The sequence below is a fragment of the Podarcis melisellensis genome (genome assembly GCF_964234715.1).
Source record: "Podarcis melisellensis genome assembly, chromosome: 9".
Lineage (NCBI taxonomy): Eukaryota > Metazoa > Chordata > Lepidosauria > Squamata > Lacertidae > Podarcis > Podarcis melisellensis.
The window spans coordinates 5188283-5215644 of NC_138541.1; the positions used below are offsets into that span (position 1 = coordinate 5188283).

Here is a 27362-nt window from a genome sequence, read left to right on the forward strand (position 1 = left end):
AAACCCGCGGAATGGTTTACATTCCTTCCCACTTGCAGCCAAAGACTTAAGGAAACCAGATGGAGAAGGCTACAGTTTATAGTGTATTCTGGGGGTCTCCGTTAGGACCTGCAGGAAAAGTCTTGAGACTCTCGGGCTTGTTTATATTGGGGGTGGGAAAGGGAGGGAGGGTAAAGGAATGTTGATACTGGGAATACTTCGCGAAAAGTCTTGCCAATTCTGTCTGATTTGTATTTAAAGCATCTGCCCCCCCTCCCCACCCGCCGCCAAACTGACAAGTTTAGAAAAGGAAAAGGGTGAATAAGGGAGGGTGGGTTGGGGGAGCTGGAGCTGGCTGGAAAAGGCCGAGGATGAAGTCTTCTGATTTTGCGTGCAAATTCTCTCTTTCGTATGAGAGCTAGATTATAGATTAAATGCAGCGCTCCAGCGCTGTCGGGAATAGTGCCGCAGGGCTCACTTTGAGACAAATCTCGAGCGATCTGTGCGACTTAAAGGTTTGTGCGGTTCTTCAAGCTGTGTTGACATACAAACAATTATTTCCAGGATTAAAAAAAAGGAAGAATCAGTTCAGGCATTTCAAGCATCTTTTTCAGAACATAAGGAAATCCTGCCCGCTGGATGGGGCCAAAGCGGGTTGGACTAGATGACCACTGGGAGCCTTCCAACTCTAGGATTCTGCTCCTGCACTCCATTCTCACAGGGACCAACCGGATGCCCATGGGGAATCCGGAAGCTGCTTCTCAGTGCGCCCTCCCAGCTTGTGATTTACACCAGTTGGCAGGCCTCCTGCGGGATGTCAGGACTTGAACCCGGGACCTTCTGCTTGCACGGCTAGTGCTCTGCCACTGAGCTATGGTCTTAGCCAACTCAAGAGGCAGCCATATAACCATATACACTGTGCACCACTTCTTCTTCTTCTTCTTCTTCTTCTTCTTCTTCTTCTTCTTCTTCTTCTTCTTCTTCTTCTAGTCCAACCCTGCAACGCAAGAATCTCAGCTAAAGCATCCCCAGCAGATGTCCATTGAATCTCTGCTTAAAATCCTTCAAGGAAGGAGACTCCACCATATTCTGAGAGAGTCCATTTCACTGCTCCAGAGCCAGTGTGGTGCAGTGGTTAAGAGTCTCGTAATCTGGTGAACCAGGTTTGCGTCTCCGCTCCTCCACATGCAGCTGCTGGGTGACCTTGGGCTAGTCACACTTCTCTGAAGTCTCTCAGCCCCACTCACCTCACAGAGTGTTTGTTGTGGGGGAGGAAGGGAAAGGAGAATGTTAGCCACTTTGAGACTCCTTCGGGTAGTGATAAAGAGGGATATCAAATCCAAACTCCTCCTCCTCCTCTTCTTCTTCTTCCTTCGGCAATCACTTTGTCGAGTAAGATTGTCTTCCATAAACACATTTTTAACAGCGGGTTCGTAAGCAACTGTGGAGGCCAATTCTGGGTCCACACGTCCTTCCACAGTGGCGACACTCGTTCCCGGGTGGGAGTTGATCATGGCGAGGGTTTGCACCATTTCCCGATCGCCGTGGGACTTTGGGTTAGGGATGGGTTTTTGCAAGACTCCTGTGCGTGAATTTGTATTGTGTGTGTAGATCAGTGCACACTGACCAATGCACAGTCTTCGCAGTAAGGCTCTACAGTGGTACCTCGGATTACAGACGCTTCAGATTACAGACTCCGCTAACCCAGAAATATTACCACAGGTTAAGAACTTTGCTTCAGGATGAGAACAGAAATTGTGTGGTGGCGGCAGCGGGAGGCCCCATTAGCTAAAGTGGTGCTTCAGGTTAAGAACAGTTTCAGAATGAATTAAGTTCTTAACCAGAGGTACCGCTGTATTCCGATAGCATGAGTATCACCACGACCGGTAGATTCTTATCTGCTTCAGCCTCCACAGCCGTTGTAACATACAGCTTGTTATCATCCGCCTGTTCTGCCATTGAGAACTTCTTGGATCATTCTTTTCCTAGCTCCTTCCCTTTGACCTTTCCGCCATGGGTGACCCTGCTGGGAGTACGAGATTCCCAACGGCTTCACTCCCAAGGGTCGTAGGAATGTGCAAGCCCACTCCCCACGACAAGGTGATGATCCCTTGCAATGCACGCCCCTCTCCCAAGGTGTTTTGCAGGATTCGAAAACGAAAGAACCTCCCCAAATTCCAAGAGATTTCGATGCATTCTTCTGCGTCTTGTAGATTCTTGCAGAAAGGTAGGAAATATCATTCACTGGCCTTTGGGTGGTTGCCAGTGTTGATAAGTGCAGAATTCTTTTTTGCAGCCGAAACAAGCACAATCTGATTGATGCTAAAACCTAATAGAAATGGGTGCAGCAGAGATCCGAGACGCTGAGCACCCTTGAAGTCGAAGGTGGTGCTTTAAAAAAAAGGGGAGACAGTAAGATTCTGTGTCGCTTAGCAGTTTTAGCAAAAGGAAATTTGCACAGAATGTTGTGCAATTATTGTTTTTTTTTGTTTTACGAACAGCTCAGAAGCAATTTTGGTTATCAAGTGGCAGTGTTTAATAATACGTGAAATCTGGCTCGGACGTCCGCCTACAATTGACTTTCTGATATCTCTTGCCAATGATTCCACAAATCTTGTTGAATGCACTCACAGCACCGATGCAGATCTGCTCTCTTGCCTTTTAAGCTCAAAGCAAAATTTATTTATGATTTCTTATTTGTTTGTTTTTCTTTGTCATCTGCTTTGAGACACATGTGAAAAGCAGGGTGTGATTTTTTAAAAATAAATAAAAGCGTGAGTGTCTGCAAAAACCATTTATGACACATACCGTGTGCTGTTTGTTGGTTAATTGAAAATAACCCCTCTGTCTTAAGTTCAACTGTTATTAGATTGGAATTCTATACAAGATACAGATTCAAAGAAGTGATTGACTGGTTTCTGTCTGTTTCCCCAATCTCTTTAAAACATGTGGGCAACCTCATGTCTTTGGCCTAATGCTTTGCAAGACGCCCCCCAACCCTCCCACCCTAATTTCAAAAGCTCTCCGCAAACAATTCAGTTCAGATCTTTGGCAAGAGTGATGTGATATCTGCCTGCTACCCACAGAGACAAAGGCAATGGGGTGGCTGAAAGAGAAAAGAGGTGGCCCCATCCATTTTCTTCTCTGGTACCCCACCCACAATTCCCATGCAGCCCCCTAATGGATTATTTATGGCAGGAGTCAGCAACCTTTTTCAGCCTTGGGCCGGTCCACTGTCCCTCAGACCATGTGGTGAGCCGGACTTTTTTTTGGGGGGGGGGGGGATGAACAAATTCCTATGCCCCACAAATAACCCAGAGATGCATTTTAAATAAAAGCACACATTTGACTCATGTAAAAACACGCTGATTCCCAGACTGTCCATGGGCTGGATTTAGAAGGCGATTGGGCCAGATTTGGCCCCCGGGCCTTAGGTTGCCTACCCCTGACTTACGGAATCAACAGGCAGCCTTGTTTAGGGAATCTTTTAATGTTTAATGGGACGGGGGTGGCGCTGTGAGTTAAACCACAGAGCCTAGGACTTGCCGATCAGAAGGTCGGCGGTTCGAATCCCCGCGACGGTCCCTACTCCTGCCAACCTAGCAGTTCGAAAGCACGTCAAAGTGCAAGTAGATAAATAGGTACCACTCTGGCGGGAAGGTAAATGGCGTTTCCATGTGCTGCTCTGGTTCGCCAGAAGCGGCTTAGACATGCTGGCCATATGACCCGGAAGCTGTACGCCGGCTCTCTTGGCCAATAAAGTGAGATGAGCACCGCAACCCCAGAGTCAGCCACGACTGGACCTAATGGTCAGGGGTCCCTTTACCCTTTACCTTTTAATGTTTAATAGGTTATTGTATTTTAATATTCTATTGGAAGCCGCCCAGAGTGGCTGGGGAAACCCAGCCAGATGGGTGGGGTATAAATAAATTATTATTATTATTATTATTATTATTATTATTATTGAATGGTTGAGTTGGAAGAGACCCTGAGGATCATCTAGTCCAACCCTCTGCAAGGCAGAAAAATGCTGCTGCTCTATACGGGGACCGAACCTGCAACCTTGGCATTATCAGCACCACTCTCTAAAACCAAACTGAGCCAGAGGTTTTCAACCTTTTTGGGTCCACGGCTCCCTTGACCAACTGCATTCATTCTGTGGCTCCCCTGTGGGGTTCAGGAGCCTAGTTAGGTCACCCCTTTGCCTGCGGAGCTGGCAGTCTGTCATGTTTTTTGAAACCCTCCCTTGTGGAGTGTTCCCTCTCTCCCCTCTCCTTGGGAGTCCTCTGGGCAGCCATTGCTGCTGCCCCTGCTCTCCGAGCTGCCCCCTTTGCCCCAAAGAGAGATGCCTCTTCACACTGCCCCACAGGGGCCTGGGAAGCACCCCCTGGCCAGCACCAGAGACGCCATTCACCTGGAGAGCTTGTGGCCAGGGCTGTTGCAACAAACAGCTGTGCAAGCCTTGGGGAGGCAGAGATGCGAGAGAAAATCAGAGGAGGCAGGAAAGGATAGAGGGACAGAGGCCAGTGTTGCCTGTGGCACGACTGACCATCATTCAAGGCACCCCAGGGTGCCACGACACACTGGTTGAAAACACTGAACCGGGCTGTCCAGGAATGCAGCTCTTAATAGCAAAAGGGTTGCCTTCCCTAGCTTTTAAAAAAAGGTGTTACCTTTTGACGCTGGGCATCGCCTCTCTTGGTATGTCCCACGGAGGACCTTACGGTCTTCAAATAAAAACATCTTGGAGATCCCAGGCCACAGGGAGGTTAGGCTGGCCTCAACCAGAGCCAGGGCTTTTTCGGCTGTGGCCCCGATCTGGTGGAACGCTCTGCCACAAGAGACTAGGGCCTTGCAGGACTTGACATCTTTCCGCAGGGCCTGCAAGACAGAGCTGTTCCACCAGGCCTTTGGCCAAGGCACAGTCGGACCCCCTCCTTTGGTAATCCTCACAGACCTCTAGCCCAATGGTTGCCATTAATTTGATTCTGAATTGATTTTAGAATGAATTGATTTTAGAATGCATGTCAATTAATTGATTGTGATTTTATGTAAACTGTGTTACTTTTATTGTTGTTAGCCGCTCTGAGCCCAGCTTCGGCTGGGATATAAATAAAAATTTATTATTATTATTTCATGCTACGGCGGTATAGAAATATTTCTCTAAATAAATCACATTTTTTTGTTATTGCCTTTTGCACCCCATCTTTCCTCAGCTACACGCTGGTAGTTCTTGTGCTCCACCCACGTTTTGCCCTGTCATAACCAAAGAACAAACAGATCCCCACATTGTTTAAAAACTAGGTGACGCTTGAAACATTAGCTCGCTTTCCCCAGGAGTGATTGTTTATGAAAAAGCCCGCAAACCTCCTATTATTAAACCAATTGCATGTTGCAAGACTACTTGGGCTGCTTAATCCTTTAGAGCCAGTTCACTGCGGCATGTCTACATCAAGCCAATAATTTGTGCTTGCAAGAGGTTAAAGAAAATGAGTGAAGCACTTCTAATTAATTTAATCCGGCTGGCAATCTAGGTGTGATGCTTCAACCCCCCCCCCCCCGTATTGTTTCTGCAATCAAAACCCTGTGTGTCCGTATATCAAAAATTCCTGGTAGTTCTCATTCCGGGTGGTTTGGGATGCTGTGCCACAGTGCATGCTCTTACGAAGAGCTGCCTGTTTTGCATTAGACCAATACCCATCTCGTCCAATCACCAGTGAGATGAACATATAAGTTTGTTTCCTCACCTGCCTGTCAAAGCCATCTCAGCTGGAGGCTGTCTCTGTCTCCTCTTTGCAGCAGCAAACTCTGTATGCTGAACATGACTTGCATGATGTAATAGGAGCAAGTGGGAAATGTTGAAACGAAACCTTTCTGGCGACTGACGCGGAGCAGCCTAGTTGTCCAAGGACGTGTTCAGAATCCAGCCTGAAGATGGCAGCCTTAAAAGGATGCTTGATGTCTTTGTGTGGCATGGGTCGGATCCCGTTGGAACGCACAGAAACCAGATTTCCTCGAGGGCTCCTGCTTAAATGTAGTAGCTATACTTCGGGGAGGAAGCCAGGTCTGAGTCTGAGCAGTGGGAGGCTGCAGGGGAACCGTAAGCTGCTGCCCCGGGTTCCAAGATGGAAGAAAAGCAATGCGCATATGGAAATACAGCGGTACCTTGGTTCTCAAAAGGCTTAGTTAACAGACAAATTGGCTCCCGAACGCCAAAAACCCGGAAGTAAGTTGAAATATACTTGGAGTCGAGAGTGGATTTCATGCTCTTTATTCTGCTTATAGTGGTGAGGAGGAATGGAAGTTCCCCCAGAATGTCTGCTTTATATACATTATTTACACAATGGGCCCCACGTGATTGGCTAATTCCGGGATTCACCTGTAGGCCAATCAGGTTCCGGATTCACTTCCACCTGGAGCTGGATTGGGTGGCTCCTGTGGACCAATCAGACTGCTGCATTCTGAGTCCTGTTGTTCTAGGACCAATCAGACTGCTGAATTTTGGATCCTATTCAACTTAGACCATAACATAAGTGTTCCAGTTTGCAGACGTTTTTCGGAAGCTGAACGTCCGATCTGGTTTCCGCTTGAGTGCAGGAAGCTCCTGCAGCCAATCGGAAGCCACGCCTTGGTTTTCGAACGGTTTCAGGAGTCGAATGGACTTCCAGAATGGATTAAGTTCAAGAACCAAGGTTCTACGGTAAATAAATGATTTGTGTGAAGGAAGCTCCAGGTTCAGTTCAGCTCAGAAGGATGAAGGTAGCAGGTGATGTGGAAGACGCCAGAAGTCTCGGAGAGGCACTGGCAGAGTGCTCTCAAGGCTGGGCTGGACACCCAAATAGCCTGACCTAGAATGATAGAGTTGGCAGGGACCCTGAGGATCATCTAGTCCAGCCCCTTGCAATGCAGGAATAGGCAGCTGTCTCTTACAGGGATCGAACCTGCAACCTTGGCACTGTCAGCAGCATGCTTTAACCAACTGAGCTATAACTGTCCTGTATTCCGTTGATCTCTTGTGCAAGGGCAAGGGCTATAGTAAAATGGTAGGCAGCTTCAGTCCCTTCCATTTCCAGGTATGGCTGGGGGAAAGACCTGAAACCGCAGAGACCTGCTGCCAGCCAGTGTGGGCAGTTCTGAGCTAAAAGGACCCGTGGCCTGATTCTGTATAAAGCACCTTCCAATCTTCCTTTTTTTTTTTAATACATAATTTTTATTGTTTTAAATCATAACAAACAAAAAAGAACAGCAATTTACACCTTGTTGTCACAAATTTCTTTCTATAAGACTTCCTTCAGCTTCCCCTCAAATCTTCCATACCTTAATTTAGTAAATTCACACAAATCCTAGCTTATATTGACATTATTTTCTCTTTCCTTCTTTTTCTCTTTAGACAATATTCCAGCCTTTTCACAGAGCTCTTTTAAACCCAACTAGCGTTATCTGACCTTCACTTATATTTTCCAGATATTCCACGAATTTTCCCCAATCCTCAATGAACCTTTGGTCTTTTAAATATCTAATTTTCCCCGTCAATCTATCCATCTCCGCGTATTCTAGTAGTTTTCCTCTCCATTCCTCAAGCGTCGGTATGTTCTGTTGTTTCCAATTTTGGGCCAAGAGGACCCTTGCGGCCGTTGTTGCATATTGAAAGAATTTACTATCATTGTTCTTTATATCACTTCCTGCTAGGCCTAACAGAAAAGCCTCTGGCTTTTTCCCAAAGCTGTATCTTAATATACTCTTCATTTCATTATATACACTTTCCCAAAAACCTTTGATCTTTCTGCAGTCCCACCACATATGGAAGAAGGATCCCTCTTTTTCCCTGCATTTCCAGCATTTATTGCAGGTTTTATATATTTTTGCTAATTTTGCAGGTGTTATATACCAACGGTAGAACATCTTCATAAGGTTCTCTTTTAACGTTGTGCAAGCTGTGAATTTAAGATTTTTTTTCCAGAGTTTCTCCCATTCTTCATAGTATATATTATGGCCGATGTCCCTTGCCCAATGAATCATCACCGACTTCACTTCCTCATCTATCAAGTTATACTCTAATAGCATGTTATATGTTTTAGAAAGAATTTTATAATCATTATTTATTATTTCAGTCTGGAATTTAGATTCTTTATCCGCGTATCCTCTCTCTTTAACGTCTTGTCAAAACATTTCGTTTATTTGGAAATAGTGTAACCAATCATTAACTTTTTCTTTAACCTGGTCATAAGGTTTCAGTTTCCATGTCCCCCCCTACTTTTGTTAACAGTTGTTCATAAGTTATCCAATCGCCTCTCATGTTTACTTTTTTCACGCTCATAACTTCCAATGGGGATAGCCAGTGTGGGACTTTGGGTTCTAGTAGAAATTTATTCCTCTCCCAAACTTCCATTAGAGGGCCTTTAAAGATATGTGTTGCGAAACCCTTATGTTTCCTCTTCCCCTGCCATAAGTACGCGTGCCATCCTGCTCTGTTATCGAACCCCTCCAGATCTAATAATTCCTTATTTTCCAATTTTATCCACGTTTTCACCCAGCAAAGGTACGATGCCTCGTAATATAATTTCAAATCTGGCAGAGCAAATCCCCCTCTTTCTTTAGCTTCTGTTAACAATTTAAACTTAATCCTTGGTTTTTTGCCCTGCCAGACATATTTTGAGATTCCTCTTTGCCACTCTTTAAATATCTTAGTGCCCTTAATTATCGGTAGGTTCTGGAACAGAAATAGCATTCTCGGAAGAACGTTCATCTTAATTAAAGCTATCCTACCCCAGAATGACAGTCTCAGCTTCCCCCACCTCTCCAAGTCCTTTTTTATCTCTTTCCATACCTGCTCATAGTTATTCTTAAATAGATCTATATTTTTCGGGGTTATCCATATTCCTAGATATTTCACCTTTTTGGCCACTTCTATTTCTGTTTGTTGTTGTAATTCCAACTCCCTTTATAGTGTGCATTTTATTGCATCTTCCTCTTGGACTTTCCCCAAAATCCTGGAACAAGATTTCATTAAAATGTGGAGGCTGCTTTCTCTCTCCTTCTTTCTCTCTTCTTTTCTTTTAAGTTTCTAACCCTCTTGACTTCAAGGAGCAATTACAAAAGGCAAGCTTTGGTCAGCCTTTAAGTTGCACGAAGCCAATTTATTGCAAAATAAAGGCAAAATAAAGGCAGCTGCGAACGAGCCAGGACAGAATTCTCATTCGAGCCCTGAGCACACCTCTCCTCCCAGCTCTGCTACCTTTTTCTTATTTCTCCCTCCTAAGTCTGAAATTCCTTTGACCCGCTCAGAGAATACGCTTGGAACGTGCCTGGTGGGAACAACATGGTTCTGCTGAGAGCAAAAATGGCTGCTTTGTTCTGCCTATGCAAAAAACACCTTGTTAAGACTTTTTCTTTGATTCCCTGAGATGTGTGGCAAAGAGTGAGCAATAAAACAGTCTCTCTCTTGTTGCAGGCTACCTTAAGTGCGATACGGACGATGGCTGTGAGAACAAAGAAGAAGTCGGGGGTGAAGAACTTTTTGACACCGTCAATTCCTCGATCGTCTCCGGGGACAGCATCAGGTTCTTTGTGAATGTCAACTTGGATGTACAGCAGAATGTTACAGGTAAGAATGCTGCCTGCTTCGTACCTGAGACCATCTTGGTGTGTCTCTCTCTCCTAAATTTCTGTCTGGTTATAATATTGTTTTCCATGGCCTGGTTTGCACATCACTTTTAGATCGCAGCTAAGCTTAACAATGGGACGTGGGTGGTGCTGTGGGTTAAACCACAGAGACTAGGACTTGCCGCTCAGAAGGTCGGCGGTTCGAATCCCTGCGATGGGGTGAGCTCCCGTTGCTGGGTCCCTGCTCCTGCCAACCTAGCAGTTCGAAAGCACATCAAAGTGCAAGTAGATAAATAGGTACCACTCCGGCGGGAAGGTAAATGGTGTTTCCGTGTGCTGCTCTGGTTCGCCAGAAGCGGCTTAGTCATGCTGGCCACATGACCTGGAAGCTGTACACTGGTTCCCTCGGCCAATAAAGTGAGATGAGCACCGCAACCCCAGAGTCGGCCATGACTGGACCTAACGGTCAGGGGTCCCTTTACCTTTTAAGCTTAACGATGGCTTAAAGGTGGATAGCATTGTGTTGATGATAGGGAGAAAATCATCCCTCCTTCGCTCCTTCTCTGGTCCTGCTGCCACCACGCTACTGGCAACTATGCCATGGTTTGATTGAACCTTGTATTCAAGCCCAGGCTCATGGTTTGTCTCTCTCCCAACAAGCCTGAGTTTGGATGTTAACACTAAACCAAAACACGTCTCAACTCCAAGTAGCGGCCGTGATCTTCTCCCTGTGTAACACCAGGCTGTGCGTTCACCTTTAAACCATAGTTAACCATAGTTAGGCCATTTCTCATTTTGCACAAGGCGGTCATCTTGGCACCTATTAGAGGACTCGGTTGTGTGATGGCGCATGAGTGTTCAAAATGGGAAGACTCTTTGGGGTGTGTTTATTGAACTCAAACAGGAATTGGCCTCACTTCGACTAATACAAGTTGAACCAAGACTGGGTGGGCTGGCCTAAGCAGAGGGAGTGACAGGGGTAAAGAGGCTGCCCTTAATAAAATATCCTTTTCCTGGCACAATGGAAAATGCTTCCATCTTCCCAGAGAGAGATTTGTAAAAAGCTGGGAGACACTGAATTAGCCCCTAAAGTGTTAATACTTAACAGAACAATCTCCCCCCACAAAAAACACACACCTAAGGCTACGGATACATGTGTGTGGCATCCTGTTGAAGTCAATTTTGAAGATGCAGGCTGCTTTCTATTTGCAGAGAATTGGAAGGGTTTTTTTATTTGTGTCGTGTTTCTATATGCAACAAGGTGTATAATGGTACAGTCGAACGCATCAGGAGGAGAACAAAGCACAGGCACAACAGAGGCACAAAGCGTCGTCTCCATCATTTTTACAATACATAATTTCTCCCATAACATCCCGCTTGTCTTCGCTTCCATCTGCGCTGTTTGCTGACTGTGTTAGCACAACAGCAGGTGCCTGAGCTTCTGGGAAATCTCGTTCCGTGCCAGGGGTTGTCAAACATTTTGGGCCTATGGATACATTTCCAGACCGGGGAAACTGTTGTGAGAATTGCACACACACACACACACTGCAACCAAGCACAGACGACAAATCTCTTCAGTTGCCTGCAACAGAATGCTGCCTTCAAGCTTAATTTCAACAAGAGGAAAGGCGGGGGAAGGGGACGCTGTGGGCACCAGGGAAGGCCTCTGCAGATGTGCCCTTGGGCATCACATTGGTAACCCTCTGTAAAGCCCATCTGAACCCCTGCTGCCAGTCAGCTCGATGGCCCAATGGCCTGGTTCAGTATAAAGCACTTCCTTTGCTCTTAAAATTGAAAGAAAAGGCTGTAGCTGTCAGGAGCAGGTCAGCAAGAAATCACACGGCATCAGTGAAGTTAACTGTTTTCTCACAGAAACAAGGTTGGCGCAGGAGGTCAGGCCTAGTGAGCTCAGCAGCTCGAATTGGTAGATCTTGCCCCTGTTGTGGAGACTGAAGATCCCACAGTTCCCTAAGTCTCCTCCCTTCCTGGGTCCTTCCCAAGCAATCTGAGACTACGCCGCCATGCCTGAATTTGCTCCTCCCGCTTCAGACCTCTTCTGGTTCTGGGAGACCACTGGGGAGGGGAGCTGGTTGCAGCAGGAGGGAGAGACTCCCTGGATTCTTCAGCCTCATCTCTGCCTCTTGGCCCTTCCCCTACTCTCCAACCTTTGCTTTTGCCTCTGATTCTGAACTGCTCTCTGCCACAGACTCTCCCAGCTCACGAAACCCTGCTGCCTCTTCCTCCCAGTCTGCTCCCTCTTCTCCCTCTGACCACGCATTGTCGACCCACCACTAATCCCCTGGCTCTGAGCTCTCTTCCCCTGGCAATTCCCAGCGGTTGCCTCCCTCCCACTCCTCTGCATCCAGCCAGTCCATGACAGTAGCTCAGCTGGAAAACTGCCGCCAGTCAGTGTAGACAACACTGAGTTAAATGGACCGGTGCTCTGATTTGGCACAAAGCAATTTTGTATGTTTCTGTGGCCCTGTGTAGCGCATCTCTCTCACTCTCTCTGGCTAGGCTGCCCTTCTCCGCCTAGGGAGAAACCACCTCTTTGTCTCATCTGCATTAGCTCCTGCTATGTTTCTCTCCCACAAACTGTGGTATACCATATTTTTCACTCTATAGGGCGCACCTAGTTTTTTTTTGGGGGGGGGGAAATAAAGAAGAAAAATTGGCTGGCTGTCTTGGCTTCCTCTTTAGCCACACACAACCTCTCCAGCCAGGAGAGGCTGCACGTGGCTTCGTTTTTAGCCGCGGGGCTGGGGAACAGGTCCGGGAGCAGTGGCAAGCGCTGCGGATAGCTGCCCGAAGCCCGGGGTGCGCAGCGCTGCGCTCCCCGGGCTTCGGGCTGCAGGCTGCAATCCGCAAGCCTTCGGAGCCCGACGAGAACTCCCGCCACACTCCGAAGGCTTGCAGATAGCTTCCTGAAGCCTGGAGAGCGAGAGGGGTCAGTGTGCACTGACCGCCCTTGTTCTCCAGGCTTCAGTGAAAGTCTGCATTCGCTCCATAGGACGCACACACATTTCCCCTTCATTTTTGGAGGGGGAAAAGTGTGTCCTATAGAGCGAAAAATACGGTATATCTTTCCACCCTTCTCCTTGCACCACGAGGTGCTTTCTTCTCTCTGCACTTTGAGATACGCCAACGCTGACAATGCAATAAGCCCGACGGCCCCCAGAGGGTTGGGTGGGGAGGTGGACGCAGGGCGAGGCAAGGCGAAATGAGGGGCAGCTAAATTTAGCACCTTCCCGTGGGGGTGTGCGTGGAGGACTGCCAGAATGTCGGCCTGCTCATTGTGCCCCTGCCGCGTCCGTGTCTTGCTATTCTGTTTACGCAATCGATTGTGCCATTATTTGCCTCTCTGCTATTCGAAAAATCCTGCCCTTGTGAATTAGCATTGTTCGACTGCAGAGGAAAAAACCCTCGCCGGAATGAATAGAGGATGCCGGCCCCTTGCTCTTAGCTTTCCCCGGCTCGTCTAAGGCTGTTTCCCCTGCTGCTTTCGGAAGCTGCAAGTTACGTGACTCCCATCGCCTGCTGAACCCAAACATGCGCCGTATAACGCTTGGCCCACAGCTGTGAGGCATCTGTCTTGCAGTGCAGAGAGGAGTCCAGTTCATAGCTGTCAACTTTTCCCTTTTCTTGCGAGGAATCCCATTCGGAATAAGAGAATTTCCCTTAAAAATAGGGAAAAGTTGACAACTGTGGTCTGGCTGCCGGATGAGGCCAAAGACTCATTCAATCCAGCGGCCAGCCAGATGTGGCGATGGGAAACCTCTGAGCAGGACCTGAGTTCTGCCTGGAACTGCCTGCCTGTTAACATTGGACAGGCACCTTTGCTATGCTGTTTTACGACTTCTTCTAAAAACGTCACTCCATGCCGGGAAGGCTACCCAGACACATCGTTTAGTTATATATACACTAATTCTTCTGATTTCTATCTGTGCATCATGGATGATTGCTTTATATACCCTGCCTAGAGATATGCAGTGGAACCTTGGTTCTCAAACTTAATCTGTTCAACTCCCAAAACCGTTCAAAAACCAAGGCATGGCTTCTGATTGGCTGCAGGAGGTTCCTGCAGTTAAACAGAAGCCTCGTCGGATGTTCAGCTTCTGAAAAATGTTCAAAAACTGGAACACTTAATTCCAGGTTTTCGGCATTCGGGAGCCGATTTGTTCGTCAGCTAAGCCATTTGAGAAACAAGGTATGACTGTATTTCTTTTTGATTAAGCGGTTTGCAAGTTTCCCCAAGTAAATAATAACAGGGCATGAGAGAGGGTGGCGCATTTTGGAGAAGGTGACGCACCTCTTTATGCACGTCCAGAAACTGACAATCCGTTCTCTAAATCAGGAATAAAATATTGTGGGGTGCAGATAAGCCCTGCCCCCCGCATCATTGATCACACACCATTTGAATGCCCATTAACTTTGGGGAGGCTAGGCCCCCACAAATATTTTATTGGCAGGGCTGAAAGGACCTCAGCCCCTAGGAGTTGGCTTGTATGCTCAAAAATAATATGTTATCCTTCCTGTTACTCTTCTTCCTAAACTCTGGTGGGCTCTTAGGGCCACAGGGAAGGGCCATTCCATATTTTGTCTTGGTCTTGTGGATCTAGGGATCTTAGGGGACCACAAGCTTAGCACAAGTCAACAGTGTGATCCAGCAGCAAATAAAGCGAATGCTATTCTCGGCTGCAACAATAGGGTCAAAGGAAGTACTGCTGTATTGTGCCTTGGTCAGACCACACCACTATTGTTTCCAGTTCTGGGTACCACAATTGAAGAAGGATGTGGACAAGCTGGGACATGTACAGAGGAGGCCAACCAAGATATTCAAGGGTCTGGAAACCAAGCCTGATGAGGAACGGTTGAGGGAATTGGGTATGTTTAACCAGGAAAAGAGGAGACAGAGAGGAGATGTGATAGGCATCTCAAGCGTTGCCACTTGAGAGAGGGAACAAGTTTGTTTTCTCCCGCTCTGGAGGGTAGCACTCGAACCCAAGGCTTCACGTTACAAGAAAGAAAATTTTGACTAAACTTCAGGTGGAACTTTCTGGTGGTAAGAGCTGTTGGAGAGTCGAACGGACTCTCTCGCTCCCTGGACCAAAGACTTGGTTTGGGGTTCGTTGGCTAAGTGCTCACATCCATCACTATTTGATAGAAGGGAGAGATTCCTACTTGAAGGTGTGGTATCGCTTTGAGAGCAATTTCTTGGGAATGGTTTGCACAGAGGCCATTGCACATCTCAGAGACTCGCTTCGAACAACAAAGTGTTAAATAAAATTTGAAGCCGTCCGCTCACTATGCATGGGCTCATAGGTATGACTCATGCAACCTCAGTCTTCAGAAGGCTGTTAGAATATAAATTTCTCCGGGTGTTAGTGCTTCCTAGAAATTGCGTGACACGCTTAGTTTCTAAAGTATCTCTTCCAAATCATTATGCACTGTAGAAGAGCAATTTAAAAATGCAGTGCATTCGAATTTAATCTAAGCACACAGGCTGTTCAAATATTATTGTTATTGCCCATTACACTGCTGCTGCCACATTCTGAAATTAATGATTAATTGAACTCCACAGCTGCACGCAAATGTGTCCCAGTTTCCTGCAAAAACCGGCAATTTTGGTTGACGTAGGAAGGCTAAGGCCTGTTAAGGGTTGTCCATTTTGGCGGAGGCTGATTTCTTCCTTGGTCCATGGATGTCCCAGCCAATCAGGGAACATGTCGAAATACTACATAGCCAATCAGATTTGATCTACAAGATGATGCAAACGAGAGCAATTGCAATAATTAAACGTTTTCACAAGGAGTGCTGAAACATTGCCAGAGACAGACATCCTTTTTTGGCATGATTGACACCATTTGTCAAAACGAAACGAAACACCTTGCTCTGCTAATCTTTAAATCTGTGCTCAGGAGGCGTGCCTAGTCTTTGCTCAGTGCTTCGTTCTCATATCTGAGAAGCGGTTTTGGTATACAGTCATACCTCATGTTACGTTTGCTTTATGTTACTTTTTTCAGGTTGCGTCACGCAGCGACCCGGAAGTACCGGAAAGGTTATTTCTTGGTTATTTCTATGCTGCACGCGCATGCGTAGTAGTGCTAAATCGTGCTTCGCGCATGCGCACAAGCACCAAATCATGCCATAGCTGTCAGCTTTTCCCTTTTCTTGCAAAGAATCCTATTCGGAATAAGGGAATTTCCCTTAAAAAAAGGGAAACGTTGACAGCTATGAATCATGCTGCGCACCTGCGCAGATACGGCGCTTCAGGTTGCGGGCTTTTCCGGAACGGATCCCGTTCGCAAACAGAGGTACCACTGTACTGCAGCAAGCTGGTACCTGGCTAATCTCAGGCTGAATATTTTTAAATAACGAAATAAATGAAAACATAAGAAGGGTCCCCATCTAGGCCAGTATCCTGTTCTCACAGTGGCCAACCAGATGTGTCTTCTGGGAATGCCAACAGCAGGATTCGAACACAAGAGCCCTCTTACACCCTGTGGTTTCCAGCAACTGATATTCATCAGCATCACTGCCTCCGACTGTGGAGATAGAGAAGAGCGTTCAGGGCTGGTAGCCATCGATAGGCCTCTTCCTCCTTCTCCAAAAAAATCTGGGAGGTGAACTCCTTTTCCGTCTGCTACTGTCTCTTCTTCAGTTGACAGAGACCATGCTTGTATATTCTTTTTTTACTATTTATATTTTATTGAGATTATATATTTTTTTTAAAAAGCAATTTTTATTAATTTTCCATTTAAACATCTATAATCACATCATTATTATCCACATTACTTCTTCGACTCTTTAGAGCCTATCGACTTCCTTCTATTCCACCTGATGGCTTTCGAAAGTAATCTTTATATCACAGCATCTTATATATTTCCCAATTCTAATATAACTCATGGCAAGATACCTCAAAATTTAAATAAATATAGAAAGGCCAGAAATTTCTCGTTACAACTCTTCGGGTAACCCTGCTAGTGTTGTTAATTGCTTACAATGATCTTTCAAATATTGTATAAATTTGCTCCAGTCCTTTTGGAATACTTGATCGCGTTGTTTTCTGATTTTTCCCGTCAGCTTCGCCAGTTCCGCAAAGTTCTTCATCTGCCACTCTTCTTTTATTGAGATTATAATAGTGAGTTAAAGGAAACAAAAGGGAGGGGAAAAGAATAGAAAAGAGAAAAATAAAGAGGCTACATTAAAAACATTATAAAAAGCAAAGGAAAACAGCAGTAAGAAAATAACCATAAAGTATAGGGACACGGGTGGCGCTGCGGGTTAAGCCTAGGACTTGCCTATCAGAAGGTCAGCAGTTCGAATCCCCGCGACAGGGCGAGCTCCCGTTGCTTGGTCCCTGCTCCTGCCAACCTAGCAGTTCGAAAGCACGTCAAAGTGCAAGTAGATAAATGGGTACCGCTCCGGCGGGAAGATAAATGGCATTTCCGAGTGCTGCTCTGGTTTGCCAGAAGCGGCTAAGTCATGCTGGCCACATGACCCGGAAGCTGTACGCCGGCTCCCTCGGCCAATAAAGCGAGATGAGCACCGCAACCCCAGAGTCGGTCACGACTGGACCTAATGGTCAGGGGTCCCTTTACCTTTACTTTATAATTAAGGTTACAAAACTTTGGAGTATATATGTAGAGGTATAAATTAATCACTGGGGTATATGTTGATTTAGGTTTACGTTTCAAATATCATTAAATTTGTCCATGCTACGTAATGTTAAACTACCTTAAAAGCCTTTTCAGGAGAGGTGGGTTTTTTTGGAATTAACACCTCAGCCTGATGGAACAGAATCCAGGAGGAAGAGAGTCTACAGTGTTGACCATTACATTTTTATCCCACCTTTTCTCTGAAGAGTTAAAGTTGCTGCACGCAATTCTTCGCCTCCCCATTTTATCCCCACAATGACCGTGTGAGGTGGTGAAATAAGAGTGTGCCAATGAGCTTTGTGGTTGGCCCAGGATCTGAACCCAGGTCTCCCAGGTCCGGTTCAAACACTCGTAACCACAATTAGCATTTGGAGTTCAGCCTGGAAACCGACTGACGGAAAACGCAGCCAGGCCAGAATTCAGGTTATATCCTTGAGTCCGCCTGGTCCCGTTCAGCAATCCACCTGCCGAATTCTGTGCCAGCCAAAGTTTCTGCAACTGTCTCCAAACGCAGCCCCGGGCGTCGTGCAGTGCAGTAGTCTAACCTAGATTGCTAAAACGGCGTTGATACAGAAGCCAGTACCATACCCTCCAACATTTCTCCGATGAAAATGCAGTGGACGCTTGGGTTGCGAACATGATCCATGCGGGATGCACATTTGCAGCCCACAGTGGCGTGTCTGCGCACGTGCGGGGTGCGATTCGGCGCGCCTGTGCATGCGCAAAGCGCGATTTAGCACTTCTGCGCAACCGCGAAACCCGGAAGTAACCCGTTCCGGTACTTTCGGGTTTCGGCAGGTGCGTAACCTGAAAAAACGCAACCTGAAGTGTCTGTGACCCGAGGTATGACTGTAGGTGTACAGCGGGACATTGTGGGATCAAATCGGAAACCGGGACGGCTTCTGCAAATCCAAGACTGTCCTTGGAAAACAGGGACACTTGGAGGATCTGCAACACTCCCTTTTCTCTGTGACCTTTCTGGCTTCGCTACTGGTCTTGAACATGATGGCGATTATTGCAAAGGCAGAATTTCTGGTGGTTTGGGGAGGGGGGGGCTTGTAGCTTGCTGTGGCTGCTCTCATTTCCCCTTCCAACCCCCTAAGTCACTGACTAGATGGACAACTGACCTAGTGGTCCCCCTGCCCCATTGATAGGTCAGACCGCTCTCGTAATATCATTCAACTCCTGTTTTAATAGACCATTGGGAACCGACGTTTTATACCCTTTAAAACTATGTTCTGAGCTCTCTGGGAGCACTTAACTCCTAACAGGCTCATCTGAGCCATGTGATTGAAAGCAACAGCCCCTTACTGTTCATGTTGTTATTTATTAGGTTTAGAAAACATGCCCAGAGCCTCGAGGCGTTTGGATGCATGTGCATAATGCAAGTACTGTACAATAAATCTCATACTTGTGCTGTCATAGGCTTGCTTTTAAAACTGTCAATGTGCTAAACTTTAGCATAATTTTGCCTGGGGGAGTGAAGGAGAGGGAGGGAAAAAAAAACAGGGCTTGCACAATTTATTGAAGCTAGTGAAGTTGGAAGTCTGTCTTGTGGAATTCAGGGCTGCGCTATGTTTTCAAATGGTTCCCCCCCATCCCACCTTAGAATCATAGAATAACAGAATTGGAAGGAATCCTGAAGATTGCTTAGTCCAGTCCCCTGCAATGCAGTTGTCCCGGACGGGGATCGAACCTGCAACCTTGGCGTGATCAGCGCCACGCCACGCTCCCAACAACTGAGCTATCCAGGCTGACATTGGGACATTTTGTATACAGTGATACCTTGGTTCTCAGACTTAATCCGTTCTGGAAGTCCGTTCCAAAACCTATGCCAAACGGATCGATCCGTTCCAGACTTTTAAAAACAACCTCTAAAACAGCAATTTAAGATGAATTTTACTATCTAACGAGACCATTGAGCAATAAAATGAAAGCAATAAACAATGTACTGCAGTCACACAATCAATCAATCAATCAATCAATCAATCAATCAATCGGTAGTTGAACTGGGTTCCACACAGTCACAGAAACAAAAAGGAAAGAGCCAGAAAAACGCAAAATAAATAGCAAAAACAGATAGACCTCAGCGTAACACTCTAAACCAGTGTTTCTCAACCTGTGGGTCCCCAGATGTTGTTGGACTACATCTCCCATCATTCCTAGCCAGCATGACCAGTGGTCAGGGATGATGGGAGTTGTAATCCAACAACATCTGGGGACCCACAGGTTGAGAGCCGTTGCAACGGAAGCGTAGAACTCAAAACGGAGCTTGTTTGGCTTCCGAAAAAAGTTTGCAAACCAGAACACTTACCTCTGGGTTTGTAGTGTTTGGGTTCCAAGTTGTTTTAGTACCAAGGCGTTTGAGAACCAAGGTACCACTGTATTGGAAAAGAACTGTGCTGTACCCTACACATGGCAGGTCTTTTTTGGGGGGGCGGGGTAAGGATAAGAGCATTCAGAAATATGACCTGAGTCTGCCTCTCAGGTTTCTGAGGCCACTTCCATGTCTTAAGAGCAAAGGCGGATTCGTAGAACCATGTTAAATTATGTGCCCAAGAAGTTACTAGTCCTTAGGAAGGTATCTGATGAGTCTGCAGGTTTGTGATAGCTTTAGTGGTGGAAGGAAGTAGCTCTGTGTATAGTAACTACTACAACATCCCAGCAGAATGAAAAATACGGGGAATTAGATCTGAGCATTGTTGCTCAAAGGTAGGAGAATAACACAGCTATTTAGAATCAGAGAATTGTAGAGTTTGCATTTTGCATTGTCCTAGACCAGGGGTCAGCAAACCTTTTCAGCAGGGGGCCGGTCCACAGTCCCTCAGACCTTGTGGGGGGCCAGACTATATTTTGGGGAAAAAATAATGAACGTATTCTTGTGCCCCACCAATCACCCAGAGATGCATTTTAAATAAAAGCACACATTCTGCTCATGTAAAAACACCAGGCAAGCCCCACAAATAAGCCAGATATGCATTTTAAATAAAAGAACACATTCTTCTCATGTAAAAATACGCTGATTCCCAGACTGTCCGCGGGCCAGATTGAGAAGGTGATTGGGCCAGATTCGGCCCCCGGGCCTTCGTTTGCCTACCCATGTCCTAGACCTAGACAGCCAGCGCCAAGAGGAAAACACAAGTTATTTGGTGGTGACGCCATTTCTCATTCCACAGCACAATTTGATTGATTGATTGTATTTCTACCCCACTGTTCAAAGGAATCCCAAAGCAGCTTCCAAGAAAAAGATTTAAAATACATTAAAACATCAGTATTACAGTATTTTAATATTTTTTTGGATGCCCAGAGTGGCTGGGGAAGCCCAGCCAGATGGGCGGGGTATAAATAATAAATTATTATTATTATTATTATTATTATTATTAGTCATTAAAAACTTCCCTAAACAAGGCTGCCTTCAGATGTCTTCTAAACACTATCAACAAAGCAGCAACTAAATAAGCTAAACATCATAGTTACAGCAAAATCCCTATTATAGGATTATCAAATCAATATGGGCATTTCTAACCTGTAAAATAACATCAGCATTAACCACATATCAGCTAGAAATATTTGTGTGTGTACCCAGACGCAGGGACACCTGAAATGTCCTTGCCTCGGCCATCTTCAGCTCATTGTACATCTCCTTTAGCAAAATGACAAACTTGAGTCTGAGAGGCTTTCTGTGGGGAAACTGAAAGGTGAGCCCATTTCTGCTTCCAGATTCATGATTGTGAATATTGGACGGTGCCAACTGGGGAGGAGTTTAGCTCCCTTCAGGAACACCTGCTTTGTATGCAGAAGGTCCCGGGTTCCAATCCTGGCATCTCCAGGAAAGGCTGGAGAGAGCCCTACCTGAAATCTTGGAGAGCTTCTGCCAGTCAGTGTAGACAGTACTGAGCAATATGGGACCAAGGACAAGTCATTTTTTTTATTTCCCCCGTCTGTGCTCACTCTTTTAGTAGCTGGCTTGTTTCCTAATGGCAAACGCTTCTCCGTGCATCTGTGTCTGAGGTCGAAAACAAGAAAGAAAAAAGTTTCTGGCAGTGGTTGTGTCCAACCCCCCCTTTTCCTAAATCATTATTATTATTTTCTCGGTGGTAGCAATTTGGTGGAGAGCCAGTTGGAAGGCAGGATGTGGCTTTGTTTAGCTGTAATAATGGGGCAGCCTTTACACTTTCTTGCACACAAACACCCACTTTTAATAAGGCTTGTCCCACCCTCCACACAATAGGCCGTGCCGAGATACTGAATCGACAGTTTCCTGAAAAGCGCTCCAGACGCAATGCAGGCACACCCGGGGCAAACCACCGGGAAACTCAACCGGCAAGCGAGAGCTTCCAAAACATGGGGGGGGCAGGAGGTGGGTCCCGCTGCTGAGATAATCCCCCCCCCCCGAAAGGAGGGGTTGCGTGGATATAAGAAGGAGCCCACTCTGGCGGCGCCAGGGAATTCCAGAGAGAGAGCCGTACAGAGACAAGTGGTCTGGGACGGCATGGGTATCATTCTGCACACAATAGTTGCGTTTCCTCACATTAATAGCAAAGCCCTTTTCATGTCGCCAGGCACAATGCCGGCCCCGCGAGCTCCATCTGATAAATCCTATTTTAGAAACCCTGATGTCAGGGTGGGATGCCGGCCACTTCAGCGCTTCCTACTCCGAGAATGGAAAATGGATGGGCCAATTGTGTTCCCTGATAGGTTAGGCTTCTGTCCGTGCTTCCTGGTTGACAAGGGCAGTTTGAGAAGGTGGGGAATTTTTTAACAAATGTTTCTTAGGAACTTTGCTCGCCCGGCTTAAAGCCTTTGGAACACTTGTGCGCAGTTCTTGCATGCGGTTTTGAGGTCGGAGGCCGGAGGGTTTTGTTTCAGATGGGCCAGGATAAACCCCGAATGAGCAAGGGGGAAGTCAAAATCGTCTGGCCTCTGTAGAGTTTGCAGAAGAGGCTGCTGTGTATATGGGAGGTGAGCAATGTCTAGGCAACATGATGACCATGTACATACGCAATGGACAATCTTTATAGAATTCCTTGGGACACGGCTGGCGCTGTGGGTTAAACCACAGAGCCTAGGACTTGCTGATCAGAAGGTCGGCAGTTCGAATCGCCGCAATGGGGTGAGCTCCCATTGTTCGGTCCCTAGCCAACCTAGCAGTTCGAAAGCACAGAAAGTGCAAGTAGATAAATAGGTACCGCTCTGGCGGGAAGGTAAATGGCATTTCCGTGCGCTGCTCTGGTTCGCCAGAAGCGGCTTAGTCATGCTGGCCACATGACCCGGAGGCTGTACGCCGGCTCCTTCTGCCAGTAAAGTGAGATGAGCGCCGCAACCCCAGAGTCGTCCACGACTGGACCTAATGGTCAGGGGTCCCTTTACCTTAACCTATAGAATTCCTTCAAACCATAACAAGTACAATATGAAATCTTTCGACTCAAAGTCTCTGAAAATATTTAAATGAACCGAGGTACCAGACTTTGTACGATGAAAGACAAGCTGTGAAGCTTTGTGTATTCAGCAAATATGATGTCCAACACTGAACTGTGATTCCGGATATCGACTACTGTTTCGTAGAATTCTTCGTCAGTGTGGTAGGATGATATAGAATTGCTTCATAAACTGAAAATAATTTTCTTACAGACGATGACCTGCATGCACATATCACTTTACAAAAATTATAAAGTATAATACAAACAGTAATGAAAAAGAGTAGATACCCCATCTTATTTTGGATCAATATATGAAAATATCAAATGCTGTGTATATGGGGATGCCAGGTGCTGCTCAGGTCTAGAGATTCCTTCCACTGCTCAAATAAGGCAATCTCTGGTCTTAGGATGCCCATGTGTCCTACTTTGCCGAAGACAGTCCTCTATTTGAATGGCTGCCAGGGTATCTGAAGAAATGTGCATGCACACGAAAGCTCATACCAACAACTAACTTAGTTGGTCTCTAAGGTGCTATTGGAAATATTTTTTTTTATTTTGTTTCGGCTGCCAAGGGGACAGTCTTCTGCCAGAAGCCATCCCCTCCTGCAATAGCTGTCCAGGATAAATCTGGCTTTAAGGGACCATGGTGGAAGTTGCTCGTCTATTGCAAGCACCTCGACATCAGACCGAGCAGGGATGCGGGCAACCTGGGTACCATATTCCTTTTCTATGGTGAGATTGCTTGCATCTCTTTTTAAATTGCAACCACAGTGGTACATCGGTTCTCAAATGCCCTGGTACTCAAACAACTTGGAAGTAAGTGTTCCGGTTTGTGAACTTTTTTTGGAAGCTGGACGTGCCCTGTTTTGAGAGAGTGCCTTGCTTCCATTTTGAGTGCCACACTTCCATGTTGAGTGTTACGCTGAGGTCTGTCTGTTTTTGCTGTTTATTTTGCGTTTTTGAGCATCAGCTGCTGGAAACCACAGGATCTGGGAGTGCTCTTGCGCTTGCAAGTTTCCCACAGGCAACTGATCCTGATCCGGCAGGTCACCCCAAATGGTCTCAGTTTAATTGCCCCTGGGCCTTCTATACACTTCAGAATGCAGGTTCTCGGTGCATGGGATTTTTTTCCTTCCCCGTCTGACGGAATGAGCAAGTTATTGTGGGGTGCGATGAAACCTGCGGCTCCCAGGGGGTTGGAAATCTCAGCCCCCCCTACTCTGCCGCTGGGTGAGAAGTGAAATAGTCGCAGCTCAGGGGATGCAACGGGTTCCTTTGATGAGAAAGCGAAGGGGACTGCTATTTTTGAGAACTGGCGATGGCAACACAGCCGTCTCTTCGGCACGCATGCGAAGGAAAGAGCTCAGTGAGGGACCCAAAAGGGCGATGGAAACCTTATTGGATGTTTCACACCTCCTTCAACATGACATGGGCTTCCAGACACCTGATTATAAGCTCTCTGGGGTTGGGCAGAGGTTGCAATTTCTTAGGATCCCTTTTGTTTCTCTCCCTTGTTGCCGACATCTGCAGCACCACCCAAGGTCTCAGTCGCATCCCTGAAATATATATATATATATATATATGCAGGTTTTGGTGTCCTCGGGTGTCTTCCCGTGTAAAAGTTGGGGTGTCTAGGCGACGTTTCGACGAGGTCTCACTCGTCATCTTCATATATATATATATATATATATATGAATTATAATGAGGTGGTCTTAAAAGCTCAGAAAAGACAAAAGAGAAAAACTCGACACAGGCCGGTTCTTGTTTTTCTTCAGATTTAGGTGCGAGCTATTTTCCTATTTTTAAGTATGATTCCAATTAGGTGTTTGTGTTTTCTTTCTGCAAATAGGAACGGATGACTAATTCTGACCTAGGAGAGAGAGATCCTGGGTAGAAATCTCTGAACAGCTCCCTCGGCTCCAGTAATGAGAGCTGCTTTTGAAGTATTAAAACAGCCGAAGAAAAAAATGTTATGACGTCAGTTGTATAATGTCAGCAGAGCCAAGCAGCTCTTTACTGCATCTCAAGTGTTTTTGAGCATATCTTGCACCCCTTAAATCACCTGGTGCCCTCCAGGTATTTGACCAGAGCTCCCTCCCATCACCCTGGCTATTGGCTGTGTATGGGCACCATGTTGGGGAAGCTGGCTTTAGCAATCTTCAGCACAGCCCTGTAAGGCGAGGCAGGCCGCATTAGGAATATGTGTGTGTGTGCAGTTTTGGTTCCCCAGGGCTCTCAGTGTTTCGCCTTGGTGGAGAAGAAGGTGTTTGTGACGCAGAGGCTGTGATAAGAGGACAGCTCAAACAGCCTTTCTCTATTCTCATTCATGACGACCTATGCACTTGTCATGTGTGTGATGATCGTCCCCAGCTCTGGCATTGAAACCTCCCAGCTAGGAAGAGGTCTTCGCAATCTGCAACCTTCCTGGCAGCCTGGTCCAGTTCCTCGTAGGACTGCTCCTTGGTTTGTACATCGGAGCATATAGTGGGTGCATAGATGCTCAAGGTGTTGACTGGACTGGAGCAGGTTGCGAGGCGGAGGGAAAGCAACCGTTCTGAGCCCTTGGTCGGCAGTTCTTTCGCAGGCAGAAGGCAGCTACTCACTGCGAAGCTTACATCGTGCTTGTCTCTCTTGTGCCTCCCCAGCTGGAGACATCAGTGTTCCTGAATACCAGTTGCTGAAAGGAGGGGAGAGGCCTCTTTGTGCACCGATTCTGCTTTTGGGGTTCCCTGATGAGGCATCAGGTTTGCCACTGTGAGAACAGAACGCTGGACTAGATTGGCCATTGGCCGGATGATGATGATGATAATGATGATGACGATAATAATAATAATAATAATAATAATAATAATAATAATAATAATTAATAATAATAATAGTACTAGAGTAGACGCTTGGGTTGCGAACGTGATCCGTGCGGGATGCACATTCACAACCCGTGTCTGTGCACGCGCGGGTTGCGATTCGGCGCTTCTGCGCATGCACGACCGCCGCAACCCAGAAGTAAGCCGTTCCGGTACTTCCAGGTTTCGGTGGTCCGTAACCTGAAAAAACGCAACCTGAAGCATCTGTAACCCAAGGTATGACTGTAATATTCATTCATTCATTACCCGCCCAGCCGGCTGGGTTTCCCCACCCACTCTGGGTGGCTCCCAACAGAATACTAAAAACACAACAAAATATCAGACATTAAAAACTTCCCTAAACAGGGCTGCCTTCAGATGTCTTCTAAAAGTCAGATAGTTGTTTATTTCCTTGACATCTGATGGGAGGGCATTCCACAGGGTGGGCGCCACCACCAAGAAGGCCCTCTGCCTGGTTCCCTGTAACCTCACTTCTTGGAGGGAACTGCCAGAAAGCCTTCGGAGCTGGACCTCAGTGAGGGCTGAACGATGGGGGTGGAGACGCTCCTTCAGGTATCCTGGGCCTTTGAGGCTGTTTAGGGCTTTAGAGGTCAGCACCAACACTTTGAATTGTGCTTGGAAACATACTGGGAGCCAATGTAGGTCTTTCAGGACTGGTGTTATATGGTCTTGGCGGCCACAGCAGGACTCTTCTTCCATTCTTATGGCATGGGCAAGAAGACTGACCACCTGCCTCTACATAAGGCCTCTTTCCAACATTCCCCATTCATATCTCTCTAATTTTAAATCTGGTTCTCCTGATTTGCCCATTGATGAATTAAGGAAGCAAGTTGGTCTTTTTAACCCTCTGAAACTTGGGCCGCCAAGACATTTCTACCCCCCAAATCCTTCATAAATTTCATGCCCAAGTCAGCATATAATTACACTAATGGCGTGGGCATTCTGCCACTCAGGTTTTCGAAGGCAGATTTTGATTTGTCAGCAAAGCTATGCTAGATTCCTCTTGCATTGCATCTAATTATTTGCATATTTTTATTGGATTTCTCCACATCAGTTTTTGTTTTTTTAAAAGACAATAGGAGGCGGGGGGGGGGGGGAATGTATGTTCTCTGAAGGAAGACAAGACAAGACTGTGGTTAGCAGTTCTGCTCCTGTCAGCATATTCGCTTCAATATTTCTTCGGCAAGTGGCAGGCATTTTTGCTGCAGGGCTGATGAATAGCCGGTTGCAATCCCTAGGAATTTAATGCACGTCACGAAAGGCTGGTGGGGTTTTTTTAAGAAAGTGTATTTATGAAACAATAAGAAGTGCATGAGGTCAGGAGCATCTGTATTGGGCCGGAATGGCTGGCATGCGATCGTTCTGAAAACGGGGCCAAAATGTATATTACCTCTTCACATGGGAAAGCTGTGAAGGCCGGCCTGTCTTCATAGATCATAGAAATGGAGAGTTGGAAAGGGGTCCCACGGGTCATCCAGTCCAGCCCCCTGCAATCTGCTATATTAGTAGTTCTGCAATGCTTCCTCAGAGTTTCTGCATCATGGAGAGCCTATAGTGAAAAAAATAAAATAAAATAAAAAATAGCCAGGCATGGGTGGGGATTAAAACCCTGAAACAGGTGCTATAAGGAGTTGAAGGATGTCCTGACTGGAAACAAATCATTGTGTCTGCCCCAAAACCTTTGCAGGTGCAGTATTATTGATTGATTGATTGATTGATTGATTGATTGATTGAATTTATATACCGCCCTATACCCAGAGGTCTCAGGGCGGTTCACAGAAAAGATCACAATATATAAAATCAAAATAAATGCAATAACCCAATAACACACACAGCCC

The 27362-nt window shown here is 46.4% G+C and overlaps 1 protein-coding gene across 6 annotated transcripts in view; it reads left to right on the forward strand.

Moving 5' to 3' along the window:
• Nucleotides 1–27362, forward strand: part of SLC4A11 (solute carrier family 4 member 11) — a 235840-nt gene that overhangs the window by 128389 nt on the left and 80089 nt on the right. For all 6 annotated transcript variants that reach the window (XM_081924889.1, XM_081924892.1, XM_081924887.1 and 3 more), the window contains exon 3: nucleotides 9431–9583. In XM_081924889.1, the coding sequence (XP_081781015.1) occupies nucleotides 9431–9583 (153 nt within the window). The remainder of the gene's footprint in view (nucleotides 1–9430; nucleotides 9584–27362) is intronic.